At 43.3% G+C, this 22,689-nt stretch overlaps 1 protein-coding gene across 1 annotated transcript in view; it reads right to left on the bottom strand.

Moving 5' to 3' along the window:
- Positions 1 to 566: 566 nt before the first annotated feature.
- Positions 567 to 22,689, bottom strand: part of LOC147748272 (uncharacterized) — a 48,742-nt gene continuing 26,619 nt past the window's right edge. The window contains exon 3 of the mRNA XM_086944880.1: positions 567 to 614. Within this exon, the coding sequence (XP_086801006.1) occupies positions 567 to 614 (48 nt within the window). The remainder of the gene's footprint in view (positions 615 to 22,689) is intronic.

Genomic DNA, 22,689 nt, shown 5'->3' with positions numbered 1-22,689 from the left:
GGAGGGGCCACAGGTCCTAGGTGACTGTCCCTTTCTGGAAAGACAAGTAGCATAGGCCTGGCAAATGGCTGTTAATTTGTGTTGCGTAGAGCCCTGTAAGTCAAGATGTTGCCTCAGTAGTGGCTGCATCCCTATGGACAGATACAGAATACCATGAATATGAGACCATGGATGGAGGGGGGATGCCAGACCATGGGTAACCTTTACATGGATAGTGTATTCATAGCGTTTGCAGAAAACCGAGTGCTTCATTTCGTCCCGGTGCAATTTTTTAAGTTCGCCAAAATGTCTTGCACTGCTGAGATATCTGGACAGACTTCCCGCAGGAAGCAGTAGAATTACAGACACTTAAATTAACAGAATACAACAACAGAAGACGAGATGTAACATAGATGAACAGGGTCCCCCTCAGTCTTCCCATACCACCTGTAGCATAGAGGAGCGGGATTGAGCACACAATTGCACCCCTAAATGAACATTGTGATCATGTTGTACCAACTGTAAAATTTTTGCATCCTATTTCAGGACTGCTAAGGATTTGCTACCACTGAACCCTGCTTTTGATATTATATCAACATGAGATTGATGAGCTGAGCTATTTTTGATACTTGTTGCTGTAACCAAAAATGATAAATAAAAGTTACAACAAAAAAACTTGCACCCTTGCAAAGCACTGCAAATTACCTCACATATTATATCTCTCATGACATGTTCTATGACATCATTGATAACATCACTGCAACATCTATAATAACAACATTGTGTGTTGCGGTTGCGCGGGGTATAGTAATTTAGGGAACGAGTTATAATTACTTGAGATGATTATAACTGGTGAATTTTGGTAGTTTTGTCAGTTGAAAATGTTTTTCTAACTGACATTTTGTTATTTCACTCGTATAAAACCAGAGAAATCCGGCAGTTATAGTTACCTGAGCTAACTGTAACTTACGCCCCCGCAATGCACTGCTTATGAACTCACATGTTACATCACTTATGACATGATCAGGGACATCACTGATGACATCTAAAATATTATCACTTATGGCATCATTCAGTGAGTTTAGGTATTTTGTAAGAGTTTATGAGAGTTATACATATATACTAAGGTACTACAAAACGTAAAGTAGTATACTAGGTGTACTACTAATGAGTAATACTACTTTTAATATATATCATGTGCGTGGCTGTGTGACTGTATGTATCCTTGTACTTATCGGTGTGTGAGTGGCTGTATGGGTGTATAAGTGATTGTGTAAACAGCTGTGTGGGTGAGTGAGATGCTGTGTAAATGGCTGTATTGGTGAGTAAATGGGTGTGTCAGTGGATGCATGGGTGGGTGAGTGAAGGTCTTTTCTTTTGTGCTCTATCTGTGGGTAAGTGGGTGTGTAGTAACTGTATGCATGAGTGAGTGGGTGTCTAATGGCTGTATGAGTAAGTGATTGGGTGTGTAAGTGGCTGTATGGGTGAGTGAGTGGCTGTTTGAATGGTTGTTTGGTTACATGACTTTGTGTGTGAGTGACTGTATGGACAGTGAGTGTCTGTGTGAATGCCTGTATGGGTGAGTACATGAATGCGTGAGTGCTTGTATGGATGTGTGAATTGGTATGCAAGTGATTGTGTGAGTGAGTGTATGAGATCATCTATGGGTGAGTGAGTGACTATGTTGAGAGGCTGATTTGGTGAGTGAGTGGGTGTGTGACTTTGTAGGTAAATAGGTGAATGTGTGAGGACCTGTATGGGTGAGTGTGTGGTTATGTGGCTGGCTGTATGGGTGAGTAACTGGTTGTATGAGTGGCTGTATGGGTAAGTAAATGGTTGTGTGAGTGGGTGTATAAGTGAGTGAGTGGGTGTGTGAGTGGCTCTATGGAAGACTGAGTGTGTGTATGAGTACTGGTATAAGTCTGCGAATGGGTATGTATGATTGTTCGGGTGTGTGAGTGGGCGTACAAAAGGTTGTGTGGGGGTGTGAGTAGGTGTGTGAGTGGTTCTGTGGATGATATCATCAGTGATGTCTTTTGAGATGTCATCAGTGATATTATCAGTGATGTCACTGACCATGTCATGAGTGAAGTAATATGTGAGGTCATAAGCAGTGCATTGCGGGGCGTAAGTTATAGTTAGCTTAGCTCAAGTAACTTTAAATTCCGAATTTCTCTGGTTTTGTACGAGTGAAATCTGCCCCAACTATATCATCCCTGTAACCTCTGTTTTTTTTCAACAAATTTCAATGGCTTATTAAAAGCTAATTTCCAAGTATAATGTCCCCATAACCTTTGTTTTTTTCAGAGACATTTTTTAAGGTTTTTTAAGAAAGATAATTCCTAACTATAACGTCCCTGTAACCTTTGTTTTTTCCAGTGAATTTCTATTTTTTTTTTTACTAGTAATCATGTTTGCAGAGTGGTGGACAGAGTGGGCTGGGCCTCCTACCTGCTCTCAGGAATCCCACTGTGTAGGACTTACAGGAGGAACCAGGAGGGCTTCTTAGCAATCGCGCTGGTTGGGACTTACTGGAGATAACAGGAGGGGTAGTTGGCCCTCAAGGACGTCCTCGAGGGCCAACTACCCTTCCTGTTACCTCTAGTAAGTCTCACACAGCAGGTTTACTGAGAGGTGTTTGGTGGCCACACCCCTTTTCTCTATAACTCTGCAAACACACCTCCTGGTGCTCTACTGGTTGGGGAATGAAGTCCCCTTGGCTCTTGATGGTCCTTGGGGGCCAACTACCCCTCCTGCCACCACCAGTAAGAACCACACTACTGGATTGCTAGGTGGTTGTCAGAGGCCACGCCCCCTTTCTCTGCCATTCTGCAAACAAACATTGTGACGCACTTTATTTATTTATTTAAATGGAAGGGGGGCCATGCAGCTCCCCTCATGAGGCCAAATTCGGCCCCAGGGACCACATCCCCCTTTGGCCAGGCCTTTATTTATATTTTCTTTTAAAAAGGGAGGGAGGCGAGCGGCCTCCTTCCCCAGGCCAATTTCGGCCCTGGGGACCCTATCCCCGGGGCCAGGCCTTCATCAAGTGTTTTTTTTTATGGGAAGAGGGGCCTCCCCGGGCCGATATTACCCCGGAGACCCCCCCCCCCCCCCCAGGCCATGACCCGGTCAGTGGGTACCGCGGTGTGCCTCAAGTACCCTGTGTTTCGTGCCAATTTCCTGCCTCCTGCGGGAGACGGCATTGCTTTTGGACAGAAGGAGCTGCTAACATGCAGCTCCCTCTGTCCAAAAGCAATTCTTCTCCTCTTCATGGAAGCAAGCAGGCATCCTTACAACTTCCAGTTAGGGGAAATACTCCACTTTAGTCCTGAGGCTCTCAGGAGTAAACTGGAATTAATTCTCCAATCAGAAGAGCGCCAAGAAGCGTGTTTGTAGAGTGGTAGAGAAAGGGTAGTGGCCTTCAAGTCCTCTCCGAAATCCCGCTCTCTGGGACTTACTAGAGGTAACAACAGGGCTTGTTGACCCCCAAAGACCCTCAACATTTAAGAGGATTTCATTCCCCAGCCACCACTGCACCAGGAGGTGTGCTTGCAGAGTGGTCTTGAAGAGGGAGTAGCCTCCGGCGACTCGTCGGAGTTTTAGTTTTTTTATTACATTTTTTTTTTAGGGAAGGGGGCTGCGTAACCCCTTTTCCCTCAGCCGATTTCGGCCCCGGGAACCCCATCCCGAGGGGCAAGTCTTTTTTGTTTTTTTGAAATAGGGAGAAGAGCTGCGCAGCCTCCCTCCTGGAGGCGATTAAGGCAGCGGGGACCACATCCCCATTATTTCAAATAAAGGAAGTGGGGCCACGTAGCCCCCCTTCCCTGGGCCAATTTTGATCTTAGGGACCCCCATCTCCAGGCCTTTTATTTATTTATTTAAATGGAAGGAGGGCAGCGCAGCTCCCCTCCTAAGGCCAATTTCGGCCCGGGGACCCCATCCCCCTCTGGCCAGGCCTTTATTTATATTTTCTTTTAAAAAGGGAGGGGGCGAGCGGCCTTCCTCCCCAGGCCTATTTCGGCCCTGGGGAACCATCCCCTGAGTCCAGGCCTTCATCATGTTTTTTTAATGGGAAGGAGGGCCAGTGCGGCCCCCTGCCCAGGCCGATATTGATTCGGAGACCCCACCCCCTGGGGCATGGCTAGGTCAATAGGGACTGCAGAGGTGCCTCAAGTACCCTGCGGTCCCTGCCGTCTTCCTGCCTCCTGCAGGATTGCTTATGGACAGGAGGAACTGCTAACATGCAGCTCCCTCTGTCCAAAAGCAATTCTGCTCCTCTTCATGGAAGCAAGAGCATTTTCAATGCTCTCACTTCCATGAAGCGGGCCAGAGTTTGCTATGGCTTGGTGGGAGCAGTACTCCTGCCAAGCCATAGCAAACTGCAACATCCTAGGGGTGGGCATCCCGGGATATTGCTGGAGTCGGCCCTGGGGGGTGGTGGTCCCCAGGGCCACTTACAACTCCACAAGTAGGGCCCCTTCCAACAAAAAAAATAAGCACCAGGGAGCAACTACTGAATGGATGTATGCCATTTAACATAAAGGTCGCTTTCTGGACCAAGCGCTACCTTTTTGCAAATTGTGATGTAATTAACATAACATAACAGGTGTATTTGTAAAGCGCACGATTACCCGAAGGTGTCCTGGCGCTGAATAACAGATGTTTATTGTTACCCAACGGTACTCATTATATTGACCTCAAATGGATGAAAGGCTGAGTGGACCCAACGGGATTTGAACCTGTGACCATAAGTTCAAACACAGGCCCCTGAAGTGGCTGCTTTAGTCCAGTGAGCCACCAGACCCAGCTAATTCCGTTTAGGGGTTCAGGCTATAGCTGCGTTCAAAGTTTCCTATGGAAATTAAAATGTAGAAAAAGAGTTTTGGTTTTGTGATCCATGGTGAAGACTGGACTGTACCAGGCATTCTACAAATGAAACTTATGGCCATGTTGCAAAATGTAGAGTCACTCCCCCATGCATATGGGTGTCTTGGAGTGATTAATGTCAATTTGCCAATTGATCTGCAACATGCCTAGCTGGACTTTAATTAATAATTTTATGGATGCTTCAATCATAGTGACAGGATAGTGCCTCCCACTCATTCATGCACATTGATAGAATGATGGGTTGATGTATTAATGTTAACAACACACTATCAGTCACACAATAGGCTTTTGCAATATGGGAACTGCAACTCCCACAATTCATGATTCATGGAAAGAACGAAAGACTATTTATATATGGTGATGAGACCGGATAACGAGATCAAGTCTATGGCTTAAATATGTCTTTTGCTGTTCACCAATTGCTGTACATGGAAGGAAGTAAAGGAATTTGAATTGCAACATTTGTATGTGCCTAAATATAACTTGCACTGCCAGCTTTCAAGTCATCAGTAATGTAATATGTGAGGTCATGAGCAGTGGATCATAGCAGTGTGAGTAATACTAATTCCAGTTATGCATGGCTAGTTAATTTCTGTGTGTTTTTTTGTTTTTTTAATTTTCACAAGATCTAAATAAGCCTGAAGCCAAGCCATGCACCCAACTACTGTTGGGGGACAACAACACACATGTGGCCAACAACGCACAAGACCCCAACCCCACATTTTCCTTTTTACATTTTTATTTTCTGGTTTCGCAGAAGGATAGCGGTCAAAGCAAGCTACTGTGGGAGTCACATGGGACCACACAGAGGGCCTTGTTAGATCCGCACAGCTCCAATGGGAGCTTTCAAGAAATGTTGGGCCTCTGGGTCCAGCTTTACCAAGTCGGCCTCTAGGAAAGAGCCCTTGTGACCAATCAGAATGCTCCAATATTTTTACTTCGCATCCTGGTACCCCCTTGGCCAACCATCCAGAGATCTCTATATTTTTTTAACCTTAATTTCTCAGAAACAGATTAACAGATTTACACCAAATAACAAAAAGCACACTTTCTGGGTAAAGATCTAGCTTTCTGCCAAATTTGGTGTAATTCTGTTCTGCTGTTTTTTCTGTATCTTTGTCTAAAATTCCGTAAGGAAACTGCATGGAGAACAAAGTGTTTTGCCCTCCCCCCTCCTTTTTCTCAGCTCCTGCATGACACTGTCAGTGCTTCTAGGGTTACGCAGCAAGATTATATAAATTATGTGATAAAAAGGCAAATTATATGCTACATTCTGTAGCAGTTCTATTGTCATCCTTAATGTGAAATCTGCAAATTATGTTACGTTATGTTATACCAATTTATAAAGTGTGCGGCTACTCCAAGGAGTGTCCCGGTGCTGGCAGAAGGGGGACAGATGCAGGCCGGTTAGTAATTATCAAAGAGGTGAGTTTTGAGTTTCTTCTTGAACAATTCTGGACTGTCTATCAGCCTCAAGTAGGGAGGGAGCCTGTTCCAGGCATGGGGACCAAGATACGCAAAGGATCGCCCACCCATACGGAGACAGTGAATTCGAGGGACCCCTGCCATGTGAGCCGAGTAAGAGCGTAGAGTACGGGCGGGGATATAAGATCTGATTCTCTCTTTGAGATATGATGGCCCCATCCCATTCAACGACTTGGGCATAAGGACCATGGCTTTAAATGTCACCCTTTGTTTCATCAGGAGCTAATGGAGGGCCTTTAAGTGGTGGGTCATGTGGGCTCTAAGAGGGAGAGTAAGCAGACGTCTTGCTGCAGCATTCTGTACAACTTGAAGTCTGTTAATAAGATAGTCGGGGAGACTAGGTACAGAGCATTTCCGTAGTCAGGTCAAGATGTAATAAGGGCCTGCACCACCTTTCTACCAGCAGCCTCAGGGAGGAGCATTAAAAAACATTTCAGCATGCGGAGCACGCTGAAACATGACCCCGTCAAAGTTTGGATCTGTGGGAGGAAAGAGAGTGAGGTGTCAATTTTTATTTTTAGGTTCTTGACGCAGCCCGCCAGTTATGAGCCTGATGTCTGATTCCTATTTCATGAAATCGTTCCAGCAGCTTGAGATAAGGTATCATGTCAAAAGCTGCTATGAGGTCAAGCAATAGCTACAGTGCTTTGCCTCCCCTCTCGAGGATGTTTCAGCTGTGCTCTGTCACTTCCAAGAGTGCCGTCTCAGTGTTAAATTAGGGAAGGAAGACAGATTGCATAGAGTGAAGAATACCGTTGACTTCCTGATATATGGACAGTTGACGAAGAATTTTGGAGAATGCAGGAAGAAGGGAAATAGGCCTATAGTTTATTGATGGTTTAGGGTCTTGCTGTAGGTTTTTTTAGTAGTGGCAGGGCCTTCGCTTTTTTCCACATAGAGGGACCTACCCAAGTAGCCAATGAAGATTTGAAAATATGGTTTATGGAGGGATTAATCACTGGTGCCACCATATTTAGAACCGTGATAGGGCAAGGATCAAGGGGGAAGCCAGATTAAGGGCTTTTTAATGCTGCTAAGGACTGAGCAAGGGGGATAGGGGAGAAGGCGTCTAAGGTGCAATACGTAAGGGGAGGAGGAGTGAATCTCAGCCGCTGATTCTGCAAAGAGGGTGCTGGAATCCCAAAACTTTTTTGAAGGGACATCATTTTTTTAATGAAAAAATTGATCAAGCTCTTTACACCAATTCATATAGGGGGTGCAGGCTCTCGAGGAGACCGCATGACACAGAAAGGAATCAATGATTTAAAAAATAGCCTTTGCTTTGTTGTCCGCTTCTATAACCGTAGTATCAAAAAAACTTTTTTAGCAAGGTGCAGTTTCACTTGGTATTGCTTAAATGCAGCTTTGTAAGCAATTTATTATTCGTGGAGTACTCTTGTCTCCATATTCTCTCCAGCTTCTTGCATTGGCCTTAACAGAGGCTAAGCTTGGTACTATACCAAGGGGCCATCGGGCAAGATCTTGTTTGAGAGGACTTTTTAATAGGTGCTTGTGCGTTCGCCGTCTCACATATCCAGTTATTTAGAAGGAAGGTGTCACACTCTACATTCCTTGTCATGACTGGGGAGGTAGAAGACAGGGCCTGATTAATGGATTTTGAGTGTAGTTTGTAATATGCCCGATACGTAGAGGGACCACTACTTATGGATGACTTACTGCACAGCTGAGACCAAGTGAAAGGGATAAGATAGTGGTCTCTCCAAGGGAGAGGAGGAGACAGAGTAGTTACTGAGTTCAAATTGGCAAAAACCTGATCAAGAGTATGTCCCGCCAGATGGGTCGGACCAAAAACCTCTTGTTTCAGTCTCAGCGGACTCATATTCTCCTGCAATGGTTTCCGGCCCTGTGACATTGTCTATGTGGATGTTAAAATCAACCAATACCATGAAATTAGTAGTCCTTGTTGCCCAAGGTGCCAGTGCGTTTTCCAGTGAGCAGAGGCACTTACTGGCAGAGCCAGGGGGTCGGTATACAAGGACCCCTGCTATGATTGATTTGGCAAGAGGGTGAGGCTGAAACCTGAAGCTTCGATCTTGTGGAGGCCTGCTACCTCGAAACAGGCGCATTCATAACCTTTTTTTAATATGATTGCTATCCCTCCTCCTCTACCTGAGTCGCAGTCTTTCCTAAGGAATCTATAGGGATGGCTGATGCTAGTGTGGGCTGTAGCCGACAGCCATGTCTCAGTAAGAAAGAGTACATCTGGATCCTCATCCTTAAGTAGGTCAAATATTAGGTTCTTATGTTTCTGAAGCGATCCTGTATTGAGTAGAGCTGCCCTAAACTTTTTCTGAGTAGTCACAGTGACAGCGGAGCTATAGGCTGGCCGATTGGGGGCCAGTAGAGCAAAAGACAAAGCGCAGCTAGGACATCTTAACAGGGGGTATCTGGGGACCAGCTAGTTGAATATTATGTGGCAAGTCCATAATTATGGGTTAAATGCGGCTGCCAAATAATCTCACAAGTCCACTAGTCATCAATGATGTCATTTGAGATGACATCAGAGATATTGATTATACCATTTATTTTTTTAACTCTTTTTATTAACAAAATGCAAAAGAAATTACATTACAAAAAGAAAATAAGACGTAAATAAGGACATCAGGTGATACCATACATTTCTCATCTCGTAGGCCCATAGTCACATGTACAGAATCGCATGCAACTATATGTGTGCTAGGATCACAGGGATTCCTGTGCTTCCAATTCCAGTCGTGGCGTCGGTGGTTCACAAATCTCTCCTCGGTGACTGTTCCACGCTCCCCAGACCTTCCCCCATTTCTCTGGGCAACCCCTGGCCGCATACACCGATTTCTCCCTAAACATACACCAGTCCAAATCTTCGACCCATCCAGAGACTCGAGGCGGCTGACTTGCTCCCCAAAGCTGAGCAATATTTTGTTTAGCTACCATATACGCCAGCGTCACCCATTGCCTTCCGGTACGCATTCAAATCAGTAGGTTCCCACACATTCAATAGACACCTCCGGGCTTCAGTTCGTATTTCCTCTCCCAATACCTCTTTTAGTTCCTCATGGATCTTTGTCCAAAATGTCTGTATTGCCACACAGTGCCAAAGAATATGTATAAAGGTGCCAGGTTCTCCACATTCTCTTCTACACTCTCCACTCCACCCTTGCCCCATTCGCATCAACCGAGGCCCAGTAATATATGATCTATGCAAAATCTTTAGTTGCACAAGTCGGAGCCTCATCTGAATCGCCACTACCTTCAGGGAAGAAACTGCCTCCACCCAATCTTCATTGTCTAGTTCCAAGCCATCAGCACTCCACTGAGCTCTGATTCGCCCCAGCGGATTCTCCATACTATTAACCAGTTTCCTATATATCAAGGAAATAGTCTTCTCGGGAATGTGCCCGTCTAGCACCCGGTCTTCAAGAGGCGACGCCTCCGGGAGTATCATGTCCCTGGGTACGTGAGTGAGGAGAGCATGTCTCACTTGCCGATATCGATAGTGCTCATTATCACGCAGACTATACTGTTTTTTAAGAGACTCGAATGTGTGTACCGTGTCTCCTCCCCAAACATCCTTTATCAGGGTGATCCCAATAAGATCCCACTTATCAAACCCCTTAGATTTCCACAGGCTCCCTTGTTTCTCCGAATTCAATAGGGGAGTGGCCAACGTCAATTTTCCTTCCCAACCTAAATATCTATTAGCCGCATGCCACACCTGTATCGCATGGTCTGTTGGGCCAACTAGTGGAAACCTCCCTGGCTTAGCATACAGAGCTCTATCTATCATTCCACCTGAGGCAAGCCCACAGTCCGTGGCATAAACCGGATCTCCCGGGGGTCCGTAGACAATATGATTCACAGCAGCCAGCTGTGAGGCCCAATACTAATTCTTTAAATCAGGGAGTCTGATTCCCCCATCATACCACGGGAGAGTTAATTTAATAAACGCTATTCGGGGTCTACCGTCCCACAGAAGCTGCCTCTGAAATGTCTCAATTTCCTTAAAATAAGAGGCCGGTACCGGGAATTCGAGTTCTGAAGAGCATATAGGTATCGGGGTAAAGCCATCATCCGATTATACCATTTAACATGTCATGAGTGATGTAATATGTGAGATCATAAGCAGTAAGTGACAGGAGTGCAAATTATGTCTAACTTTAAAAAAACAGTTAGTGGCAAATTACAGTGATTCTTCAGTTTGTAAACAAAAGTTCTTATCTCCTTTCAACACATAACTATAAGATCACTTTAAACATTGTTTTTTTCAGTGAATGCCTGTGTTTTTTTGTCATATTCTAAATAATCATACACCTAACTATCCTTGTGCAACCAACCTATCCATAGCACACAGTCTTCAGCCAAGCACAGCAAAGCACAGCAAAGCTAGACGCAGGACTGGTATCCGGCCAGGCCCTGCCCTGAAAGTGCTCTACCCCCACAGGCGGTTCCTTCTTTGAATTAGGGGGACCCGCCGATGAAAAACAAGTATTTACGGTTTTGGGAACGTGGAGGTATGGCAGCACTAGATAGCTCTAACATTTAACTTCTTCCTGCCGACCTGAGCACCATTTAAATGCTCATTAAAGCATGGTTGCATAGTAAAGTTCTAACTTGGTGCTAAATTTTTTGTAATTCCGTTCAGCTGTCTTTTTCTGTATTAGAGAGCAAACTTTCCTGAGGGACTTAAAAAGGGAAAATCAAAATTTCAAGGAGTCCCCCCACCCCACTTATTCTTGTCCCTTGCTTGATAGATCAATGCAACTCTTTAGAAAAGAAACAGAGTGGATGAACTGTTTTCTAAGATATGTTCGCAAAGATTCGCCAAACTTGCTAAATTTAATAAGAAAATAAAAAATGCCTTTGCTATGGAAAGTCTGTCCTAACTATAAGTCTACATTTGTACTATAGCTGCGAGTGCATTATGTATATATAACAAATGGACTAAAGTGTGGGCATGTTCGCTCAAGGTTAGTCCAAAACCTCATAATATCTGTATTAATAAAAGAGAAGGTGCAATAGGTCTCGGATTTATTTGAGTTAGAGCTAATGGCATTGTAAATGGCAATGTCTTTTAGCCATGTGTTATGGAGTGTATGCATGTGGTGTGTAGTGAAATTATGTGGGTTGGATTGGAATTGTAGCAATGGTGGCATGCTGCGCTTTAGATGAATATATTTAAAAGTAAAGTGCACCATACTGCGATTGCTACAATAGTTAATTGTGGATGCGTTAACAATTGATGTGTGCACTGATGGCTGGTGGTGTGTGTGCCTGTACAAATTGTGCACTGATGGCTGGTGGTGTGTGTGCCTGTAGAAATTTTGCACTGATGGCTGGTGGTGTGTGTGCCTGTTGGAAGCGTGCACTGACGACTGGTGGTGTGTGTGCCTGGTAAAAGCGTGCACAGACGGCTGGTGGTGTGTGTGCCTAGTGAAAGTCTGCACTGACGGCTGGTGTTGTGTGTGTCTGGTGAAAGTGTGGACTGATGGCTGGTGGTGTGTGTGTGTTTGGTGAAAGCGTGCACTGAAGTCTGGTGGTGTGTGCCTGGTGGAAGCCTGCACTGACGGCTGGTGGTGTTTGTGCCTGGTGAAAGCGTGTACTGATGGCTGGTGGTGTTTGTGCCCGGTGAAAGCGTGCACTGACGGCTGGTGGTGTTTGTGTCCGGTGAAAGCGTGCACTGGCGGCTGGTGGTGTGTGTGTGTGGTTGTGTGTGTGGTGATGAGAGTGTGGTGGTGAGTGTGTGGTGGTGAGTGTGTGGTGGTGAGTGTGGTGTGAGAGTGTGTGTGTGGTGGTGTGGTGTGTGTATGTGTGGTGAGTGTGTGGTCTTATGTGTGTGGTCTTATGTGTGTGTGTGTGTGTGGTGGACTTAGTTTGTGTTTTCGTACCCTGCACACTCACACACTGCCCCTACTCACTCACACACTGCTCACCCTACACACTCGCACAATGTTCACCCTGCACACTCACACACTGCTCACCCTGCACACTCACACACTGCTCACCCTGCACACTCACATACTGCTCACCCTGCACACTCACATACTGCTCACCCTGCACACTCACACATTGTTCACCCTGCACACTCACACACTGCTCACCCTACACACACACACTGCTCACCCTACACACACTCACACTGATCACCCTGCACACTCACACAATGCTCACCCTACACACACACACTGCTCACCCTACACACTCTCACACTGTTCACCCTGCACTCACACAATGCTCACCCTACACACTCACACAATGTTCACCCTGCACACTCACACACTGCTCACCCTACACACTCACACAATGCTCACCCTAGACGCTCATACACTGTTAGCCCTGCATACCCACACACTGCTCACCTTGCACACTCACACTGCTCAACCTGCACACTCACACAATGCTCACCCTACACACACAAACTGCTCACCCTACACACTCTCACACTGCTCACCCTGCACACTCACACAATGCTCACCCTACACACTCACACACTGCTCACCCTACGTAATGCAAAAAGACCTAGCTCTGCCCTTTGGCCTGTGTTGTAATCGTACAGTAGGTTGTGAGTAGTTGCTCTTGATTGGTTGGGGCGTCCCCTCCTTGCTGCTCCCCTCACAGAAGTTCCCAAGACACGTGTTCAGCTGTTCTTTGTTTTACCTCCTGTGTGTCAGTGCACCGTGCAAGCGCACAAGAATACCCTGCTCTCTCTGGAACAGTCACACTGCAGAGTCTCTCTCACTCTGCAGTCACTCTCACTCTGCAGTCACTCTCACTCTGCAGTAACTCTCACTCTGCTGTCACTCTCCCCCTGCTGTCACTCATGCTGTCACTCTCACTCTGCTGTCACTCATGCTGTCACTCTCACTCTGCTGTCACTCTCACTCTTCTGTCACTCATGCTGTCACTCTCACTCTGCAGTCACTCTCACTGCAGTCACTCTCACTCTGCAGTCACAATGCAGTCACTCTCACTCTGCAGTCACTCTGCAGTCACTTTCACTCTGCAGTCACTCTCACTCTGCAGTCACTCATGCTGTCACTTACTCGTGCTGTCACTTTCACTCATGCTGTCACTCTCACTCATGCTGCCACTCTCACTCTGCTGTCACTCTCACTTTGCTGTCACTCATGCTGTCACTCTCACCCTACTGTCACTCATGCTGTCACTCTCACTCTACTGTCACTCTCACTCTGCTGTCACTCTCACTCTGCTGTCACTCTCACTCTGCTGTCACGCATGCTGTCACTCTCACTCTGCAGTCACTCTCACTCTGCTGTCACTCATGCTGTCACTCTCACTCTACTGTCACTCCTACTCTGCTGTCACTCATGCTGTCACTCTCACTCTGCGGTCACTCATGCTGTCACTATCACTCTACTGTCACTCATGCTGTCACTCTCACTCTGCTGTCACTCATGCTGTCACTCTCACTCTGCAGTCACTCTCACTCTGCAGTCACTCTCACTCTGCTGTCACTCATGCTGTCACTCTCACTCTGCAGTCACTCTCACTCTGCAGTCACTCTCACTCAGCAGTCACTATCACTCTGCAGTCACTCATGCTGTCACTCTCACTCATGCTGTCACTCTCACTCTGCTGTCACTCTCACTCATGCTGTCACTCTCACTCTGCTGTCACAGACGAAGTGTGGCCTTATTCGCTTCAACGGCTCTCACCGAACTCCCGCACGTTCCACATTCCTAGGTGTAGGACAGGGAGTATGGAGAGCACAACCATCTCCCTTACAAAACGCCTGTGTCTCGCTAAACATGGCTAAACTAGTGACAGCTACAGTGACAGACCATTGTCAACTTTCCACATCTCTGAGTGACGCCTACAAATAAATTAATGTGTCTAAAACAAAAAAGAACAAAGCAAAGGCCATCAGTGTAAGCCTTATCAGCTCAATCCGGGAGTTTGTGTCTCAGCTCAAATAAGAAGGTACCATAGACATTGCAGGGGCATTAACCATGCATCCGAACAACCACCAGAAAATAAAGGCAGGTAAACAACGTATTGGCACCCCCTGGGGACTTTCTCTAGAGGGACCACACTAATTTACTTTTAGAATACAAATGTACAGAAACCACAACTCACCAGAAATCTTTAGGTTGCTAACTGATACATGAGACCGCTATGTCCTAGACAAGCTGCCCAGTTTGCCCGAAAGAGGAAACCTTACAATAGGACAGAAACAACCCAAATTAACAAGTGTGTGCACGATGCAAAAGTATGTTTGCAACCTTAATGGCACACTGTATGACAACCACCATTTTAAAATGTGTTCAACATACAAAAATTACACAAAAGAAACCCCCTGAAAGAGCATCTTTTATTGTTCGAGAGAAATATTGTTCTTCCTTTATTCCGCAATGCACGCCCGTGCGCTGTTTGCACTGTTAGGAAATGATCCCCACTTACAGTCTGGAGTCGAAACCGTGCACACGTTCCGGAAACGAGGAAACTGAAATAGATGAATTGACTGTTTAATTTTCCAGCTGTGTGCTATCTCGTCTCTCACTGCTCCATTGCACCGTGAAAGCTCCGGGGAATCTGACATGCCAGTTTATTTAAAACACTTGTACTGGTGTAGGAATATGAAAATGATATCCACCAACACAAATACAGAATGACCTTGGTGGTCTGCGCATTTGTTAAGGCAGGCGCCCACCGCTGTGATTGATCGCGCTCCGCACCGCTCCACATGCCTCACACTAAATTGCCTGTTCTGTCACTGCAGTTTCTTAATTCTTCTGTGGGTCCTCTGTTGCAATCTCGGAATAATACATTTATGTCTTTATGGATCAATAGTGCGCAGGGATAAAACGTTGCAATCTAACTACAATGGGAAGCTTCTCTCTTATATTCATCACGGATCCTGACAAGCAAACTACCAGACGAATTCCTTCCAAAAAACCCTTTGACATTCTTCACACACAGCATAATAAACAGGCGATGTGCCGAAATAAGAAAAATATCCGTATATATTTATGCCATGGCACTGAAATAAAATGTGGCCCCATGTCACGTTATTTAGAGCAACTGAACTAAAAAAGCACACTCACGCGTTTATTACCGCAGTGCAAAGAACAAAATCGAGTTTATGGCAGCAGTGAAAGCGATCGCTTTCGCAGTTGCTATTGTAAAAAAAAAACAGCAAGTGGTGCACGCGCACGCACCACTGTCAGCATATGTCTTCAATTACTGCGGCCATGACGGCCGCGATAATTGAAGATATATGGCCTTTGGTGCGTGTAACAGACACCAATAGGTCATGGGCGGAGCTACGCGACCGCCCATGGCCTATTGAGCGTTCTGTTTTCAAAACACACTCACTGAAAGGCCAATGAAAATGGACCTAGGAAACAACACGCACGAGCTGCGTGATATTTCTAGGTCCATTTTCTAAACCCCGGGAAAAGGACTCTCGCTGCGCGACACTGCATGCGCAGTGTACGCTAGGCCCGAGCTCTAATAAAACGCCAAAGTGTTACGACCACATACCATCTTGTTCAATGCACTGAAACAGTCTTTCATTCATTGCAATTATATTTCTTGTTCCATCTTGCCAACAAAGTTGCCTTCTGGTAGATGTACTCCGTAAAAGCACATAATAATGCAAACATAGTAGTTCATTGGCCTATTGACCACATATTAGTAGATCGTCTTTTGTATTTTTAATGATAAAAATCTTGTAATTGTTTTTTTTATTTGGTGTGACTTCACAGTAGGAATTATGCATCAAGAAAAGGCTAAATATGCTGCTTAATGCCAGCACATTTTGTGATAGTATTACTTCCTCATGTTGTCAAGTTTACACAGATTAACATTGTCTGGGCAAAGGCTTCACGTCATTAGTGACAGTTTAACACCCAAACACAGTAACAAGTAACTGAAAAGTGATCAGTCAAACCGTGCAAGGAGGCTTCCACTGTGCAGCAACAGGAGTTACAGCAATTTTAGTACCTTTGATCTATTGGAGCTACAATTACATTTTTGTTCAATTCTGCAAATTATGCAGCAGATGGAGGACTATGCACCAAATCCATAATCATGCACAAAATGCTGCTGCCACAAAACTGCATAATTCCATTGGCCCTGGTTATTACTTTCATCATACATACTTATTTGGGATCACCTCAGCACTGTTATGCTGCATTATCCACATATTTTTATTTCAATTGGAATGTAACTGGAACCAATCTCGATATTATTGCTTGGTTTGCAAAGTGTTTTAAAAACCTTTCTAATTTTCGTTGGGTATGCAATGAAGCTTTTGATGGTTCGTCAATCGACTAGCCACACAGATTTCAAGTCTGAATTTATATCTGAGTTCCAGTTTTCTTAAATGACATGTGGGGTCAACTCCTCCTTTGTTTTTTAGGATTGTATAATTTCCCCCAAAAACTTTCTGGGCTGCCATTCATCTGAATGTTTTCTCATGTAATTTTAAGCCATCGCATATGTTGGATCCTTGTTGTTTTGCAGCTCTAATATGTTCTAGTATTCTCTTGTGTAGGAGGCATGCTGTGCTTCCTACATATCTGAGATCACATTTGCATTACAGAATGCCCACCACAGATTTTGAATTGTAAGTATTTGTTAACTGATTAGGAACCTTTGACCTTTTTTATCCTTGAATTCCTTTGCGCTGTGCACATTTTTGCATGCTTTGCATGTCCCATAACCTTTTTCAAAAAATGTTTAAAAACTAAAGGAATTGCACTGGACAAGGCAGCTTTTTCTTCAGGAATCCTTCTCGAGTCTGCAAACTCAAAACTGAGTCTAGAGACCCAAAGGCTCTGCATGGCTGGCTGAGCAAAAACATTTGCTGCCGACTTTACAGGACTTGATATTGAACAGTTAAAAAAGCTGTTGACTACTCAGAGCAAATCACGGTTCCCACAGGGTCAATAGATTGTGCCTAAATCATAATACTGGACTTATGTTGATCTGTCGTGTATCATGGACCTCAAAACTACATGTTTTTACAGTTTTTCTGCCCTTCACACTGTTTTTTCACCTTTGTGTCACTGTGCCGTTCACCAACACTAGCACGTTCAGTGTTCAACTGGTTGTTATGGTTACTTTAAGCTAAATTGGACTGGAGTGCTGATATAACTACTTACAAATAACATCTTATATTCTAAAAAAAACTGCTCTTGGACTCCCTTTCTGTCTCTTCTTCAAGTGATTAATACACTTTTTGTAATTGTCTTTGCTAATGATTACAGGTTGAGACACACAGGTTCCAGTATTACGAAAAGAGCTGCTATTCCCCTTTTACCGTACCATTCTATCTATAGGCACGTAAAGACCATCCATGTTGGACATTAAAACATCCATTCCTGAGGTCAACAGGAGATTATAATCTCAAATTTCGCTCTGTGGACCAGTAAAGTAAATTCACACTCCGTGGACCTATGATGTTCTGGTCACTTGGGCTCAATTGACACACAGTAATTTTTACTGCCCATTCGACAATCTAGTAATCACAAGTTGTAGAAATATCTGTTGACTCAAGTTTTATCAAATCCAAGTCCGGCATCTTGGAAGCTTGTGCTGTTTAAATCCTAGTGGAGAAATCACCCCATTCTAATTTTAATATAATTGGCTCCCTACATCCATTGGGCCCTATTTGTTTATCCTTGGGAATCACTGTGGCTTTCCTGAAGAAGGCGCTCAGCACGCCGAAACGGGTGTAAAGAAAATAAGAAACTCTATCAATTAGCCACTATGTTATAATATGTGAGACCTTTTACATGTGTTTGTTTTATGTCGAGCATTGAAAATCTTTTTACAATCAATGTACTAATTTGTGTTTGTTTATTGTACAATCAAGTGTTGTCCCATTTTGCACAATGTGTTGTATTTTGTTTTGTCTAGTGATTTATACGTTTGACACAATTACCTTTTATAATGAAATCGTATCAATAAAATTACGTTTTTAATTTAAAATTGTTGTACACTGAGTCTATGTTAGTATCAATATGTGTTGAATAGGTCCTGATTATTAACTCGGCCTAGGGTTGTTAATGTTCCGATTTTTTTTTTTTTGCTTTATACTCCACCCGGTCTCAACTGGGTTAACAGGTTTACTGCTGTGCTTTGTATTCTTGACATTGAGAACCGCTGAGTTGCAAGAGTATTTGTATATACTTTACACACTGATTTACACTGATCTTCATGCGCTTATGCTTACAGAATACCTGAAATCCGACACCATACCACTAGGATTACAAATACGCAACGTGCCAGTGATTTTTACACAAGACCCTAAATTACGGAATGGCTTCAGTCACCTGGCCACTACCTGCTCAGGGCACTGGAAGGTCCTTGGCATAGACACAGCAATAGAGCTCAGAGGGGGAGGAATAGCAATACTTTACAAATTTCCAACGAAATGTTGTATAAATGAAGCTAACCTTGAACAGTGTAAGGTGCTCTCCTTTTCTCTCTCAGTAACAGACAATGATTCTATAGCTGGCTTTCTGATCTATCGCCCTCCTGGCCCAACAACTCGGTTCACAGTGAGCATAGGAGAAAGAGTGATACACACAGCGATACGCCACAACAAACTTCTTGTCTTAGGTGACCTGAATATAGACTTTGATGAAACTGAAAATCCTGAGGCGCAAACGGTGTGCAAAGACCTCAGGATGTTTAACTTAGCGCTAAAGGTTAGTACGCAAACACATCAACCTGGCCACATCTTAGACCCAATCTTTACCAATATAACAGATCTCGAAGTCGGCGTACCCTTGCCAGTCCCATGGTCTGACCATCATATAATCCCTTTCCTTTTTCCGACTCAGAGTCCCACGGCTGAAAAATCTAAAAAGATAGTAACCTGCAGTAAATGGGGCAATTTTAACACTGATACGTTCACACAGGCACTTACATTTTTTTACCTGATATGGATAAGGATATAAATGTAGCTAATGAACAAGTGGGAGCATGGATAATAGAAGCTCTGAACGAAGTAGCGCCAAGGATCACAACTAATACCGAGAGGGCAAAGGCGTCGGCACCTTGGTTTAATGAGACATTAAGGAAAGTGAAACAAAATTGCAAACAGCTAGAACACATATGGCGTAAAAACGACTGCGCTAAAACCAAGGAGGAGTATAAAACAGAGCTCAAAGTATACCACACATTAATTTAAAAGTTTGCTGTGTGTTCTATACCGGAAAGACAGAAAAGGCTAAAAACTCTTCCAACTAAATGTTTATCATTTTAAAATCCCTACAGTCAGCTGAAAATCTAACTGAACTTCATATTTCCACGGAGGAGTCCTACAATAAAATCACAGAATTTTTCACAGCAAAAGTGGCAAAGATCTACAACACTTTCCGTGTGGAAGCACAACAGGGTACAGAAGCAACGAGTGCACTCTGAACACGATATTTAAGGGAGAAACCATAGAAGAGTTTAAGATGCCAGAATGAGATGAGTTCAGAAAGCTAGTGAATGGAAAAAGATCTGGATCCCCGAAGGACCCAGCTCGCCCAGAATTGTTGATACAGGGAAAAAAATTGAATTTTACCTCTCATATCTGAGCTAATTACCCGCTCCTTCCAATCGGGAGGAGTTTCCTATGAATGGAAACAAGCTATGGTCCGCCCTTTACGGAAAAAGACGCATATTGACCACTTAGTACTAGAGAACCTGGGCCCTATCTCACTGCTACCATTTTTTTTGCAAAAATAGCAGAAAAAGCTGTGAATATACAGCTGACCAATCACTTTGACAGAAATAATCCGGTGTACAGACAAAATATCGACTCCAAAATATCGACTGGACATAATATCGAGTTTTAAATATAGACTGGACAAAATATCGACTGGACATAATATCGACTACAAAAATATCGTTTTTCAGGTAAGTGAAGTAATATCGACTGTATAAAATATAGATAGCAAAAATATCGAATTTTTAATAATATATAATATTTTATAGTGTATTTTTATGTAATAACATGCGTGAATAGTGTGTATTAATGTTATAAAATATTTTATTAAATGAATTTTGTTTTTATAATAATTGCGTAATGTAATTCTGTAGCGGGTTGTGGGTTTATAGGGGAATAGGGTGGGAAGTAATTTAATAATAATTAATTAATTAACATATGTTTGTTAATATTTTTAATTAATAATTAATTGATAATTAATTAATATTAATTAGTTAATTAATTAATATCATTTTTAACATATTTTGTATTAGTAATTAATTGTTAATTAATTAATTGTAATTAGTTAATTACATTAATTAGAGTAAATTTTTAATATATATAATTTTGTGTTATTTTTAAGTAATTAATTTGGAAAAAATAATATTAATTATTAAAATAATTACAGCTAATGTTCTAATATAATTACTTTATTGTTATTGTTAATTAATAATTAATTGGTAATTAAATAATATTGATACATTTTGGGTAAAGGAGCATTTTTAGGGTTCAGGGTCAGTTTTCAGTTTTAGGGTAAAGGGGTATTTTTGGGGTTCAGGGTCAGTTTTCAGTTTTTGGGTAAAGGGGCATTTTTAGGGTTCAGGGTCAGTTTTCAGTTTTTGGGTAAAGGGGCATTTTTAGGGTTCAGGGTCAGTTTTCAGTTTTAGGGTAAAGGGGTATTTTTAGGGTTCAGGGTCAGTTTTCAGTTCATGGGTAAAGGGGTATTTTTAGGGTTCAGGGTCAGTTTTCAGTTCATGGGTAAAGGGCTATTTTTAGGGTTCAGGGTCAGTTTTCAGTTCTTGGGTAAAGGGGTATTTTTAGGGTTCAGGGTCAGTTTTCAGTTTTTGGGTAAAGGGGCATTTTTAGGGTTCAGGGTCAGTTTTCAGTTTTTGGGTAAAGGGGTATTTTTAGGGTTCAGGGTCAGTTTTGGGTTTTTGGGTAAAGGGGTATTTTTAGGGTTCAGGGTCAGTTTTGGGTTTTTAGGTAAAGGGGTATTTTTAGGGTTCAGGGTCAACAAATAAGATTGTAAAAAAATATTTTTATTATTTTCATTTATTATTTAATTATTATAATTTAATTTAAGTAGTTTTAAGTATATTTTAGTAATTAACATTTAATATTAATTTAATTTAACACTGTTTTTAATAAAGTCGATATGTTTTACATCTATATTATTGTTAACGATATTTTGTACTCGATATTTTTGTACTTACCTGTTTGTAGATACAAACTCGATATTTTGACTGTCGATATTTTGTCCACGATATTTTGGCAAGTCGATATTTTGTCCCTCGATATTATTTCAGTGATCCAAATAATCCAATGCACCCCTCACAATCAGGTTTTTGAGCTACACATTCTAGGGAGACAGCCCTCCTCCTGGCTACGGAAACCTTAAGACACCACGCGGATGAAGGCCACACAGCTGCTCCGATTTTGCTGGACCTCAGCGCAGCTTTTGACACCGTATCCCATGGCCTCTTCCTCCAAAGAAAGACGAGTGGAGTTAGGGGAATGGCCCTGCTCTGGATGATGTCCTTCCTGTCATCATGAGGTTTCCAGGTCACACAAGATGCCCATACGTCCAAGAACTTTTCCCTGTTCCAGGGAGTTCCCCAGGGTTCAATCTTAAGCTCCACATTGTTTAACTTATACATGGGACCGCTTGCTACTATGTGGAAGATCACAAGGTGCCTATTGTGTCCTATGCTGACAACACTCAGCTTATCATCACATTGTCCCAAAACCCAGGAATTACCGCCCACCGATTTTCCCGATGCATGGAGGAGGTAACAGCGTAGATATCTGACCATTGTTTGCAATTGAATGGCAGCAAAACGGAGGTGATGATAGTGGGAAAAGCCCCATCTATCTGGTCGTCAGCATCATGGCCTGAGACACTCGGCCAACTTCCAACTCCCAAAACAGAAGTCAAAAATCTCAGAGACTGGCTCGACTCCAATCTGACATTTGAGAGTCAGATCCGGAAAGTCACAGGTAAATGTGTTGGGACACTAAAAGTCCTGTGGAAGGTCTTTGACCTATTACCTGTCAACACCAGGAAAACAATAGTACATGCAGTGGTCACCTCTCAGATTGACTACGGAAATGTCATATATTTAGGCCCATTGAAAAAAAGAATAATCAAATTGCAATCAATACAAAATGCAGCAGCCAGCCTAGTGCTGAATCTATCAAAAAGAACATCCATATAAAAAGCCCTAGCCAGACAGCACTGGCTACCAGTCGAAAAGAGAATACTGTTCAAGACAAGGTGCCATTGCCACCGTATTCTGGCAAATAAAGGACCACGATACCTTCAAACAATGATAGCAGCCTACACACCCAGCAGAAACCTGAGATCCGAAGGCAACGCGTTAGTAAAGATT

The sequence above is a fragment of the Lissotriton vulgaris genome, chromosome 1_1 (genome assembly GCF_964263255.1).
Source record: "Lissotriton vulgaris chromosome 1_1, aLisVul1.2, whole genome shotgun sequence".
Classification (NCBI taxonomy): domain Eukaryota; kingdom Metazoa; phylum Chordata; class Amphibia; order Caudata; family Salamandridae; genus Lissotriton; species Lissotriton vulgaris.
Note: the sequence above shows the minus strand (reverse complement) of the source record. Positions and strands in the feature narration are given on the sequence as shown.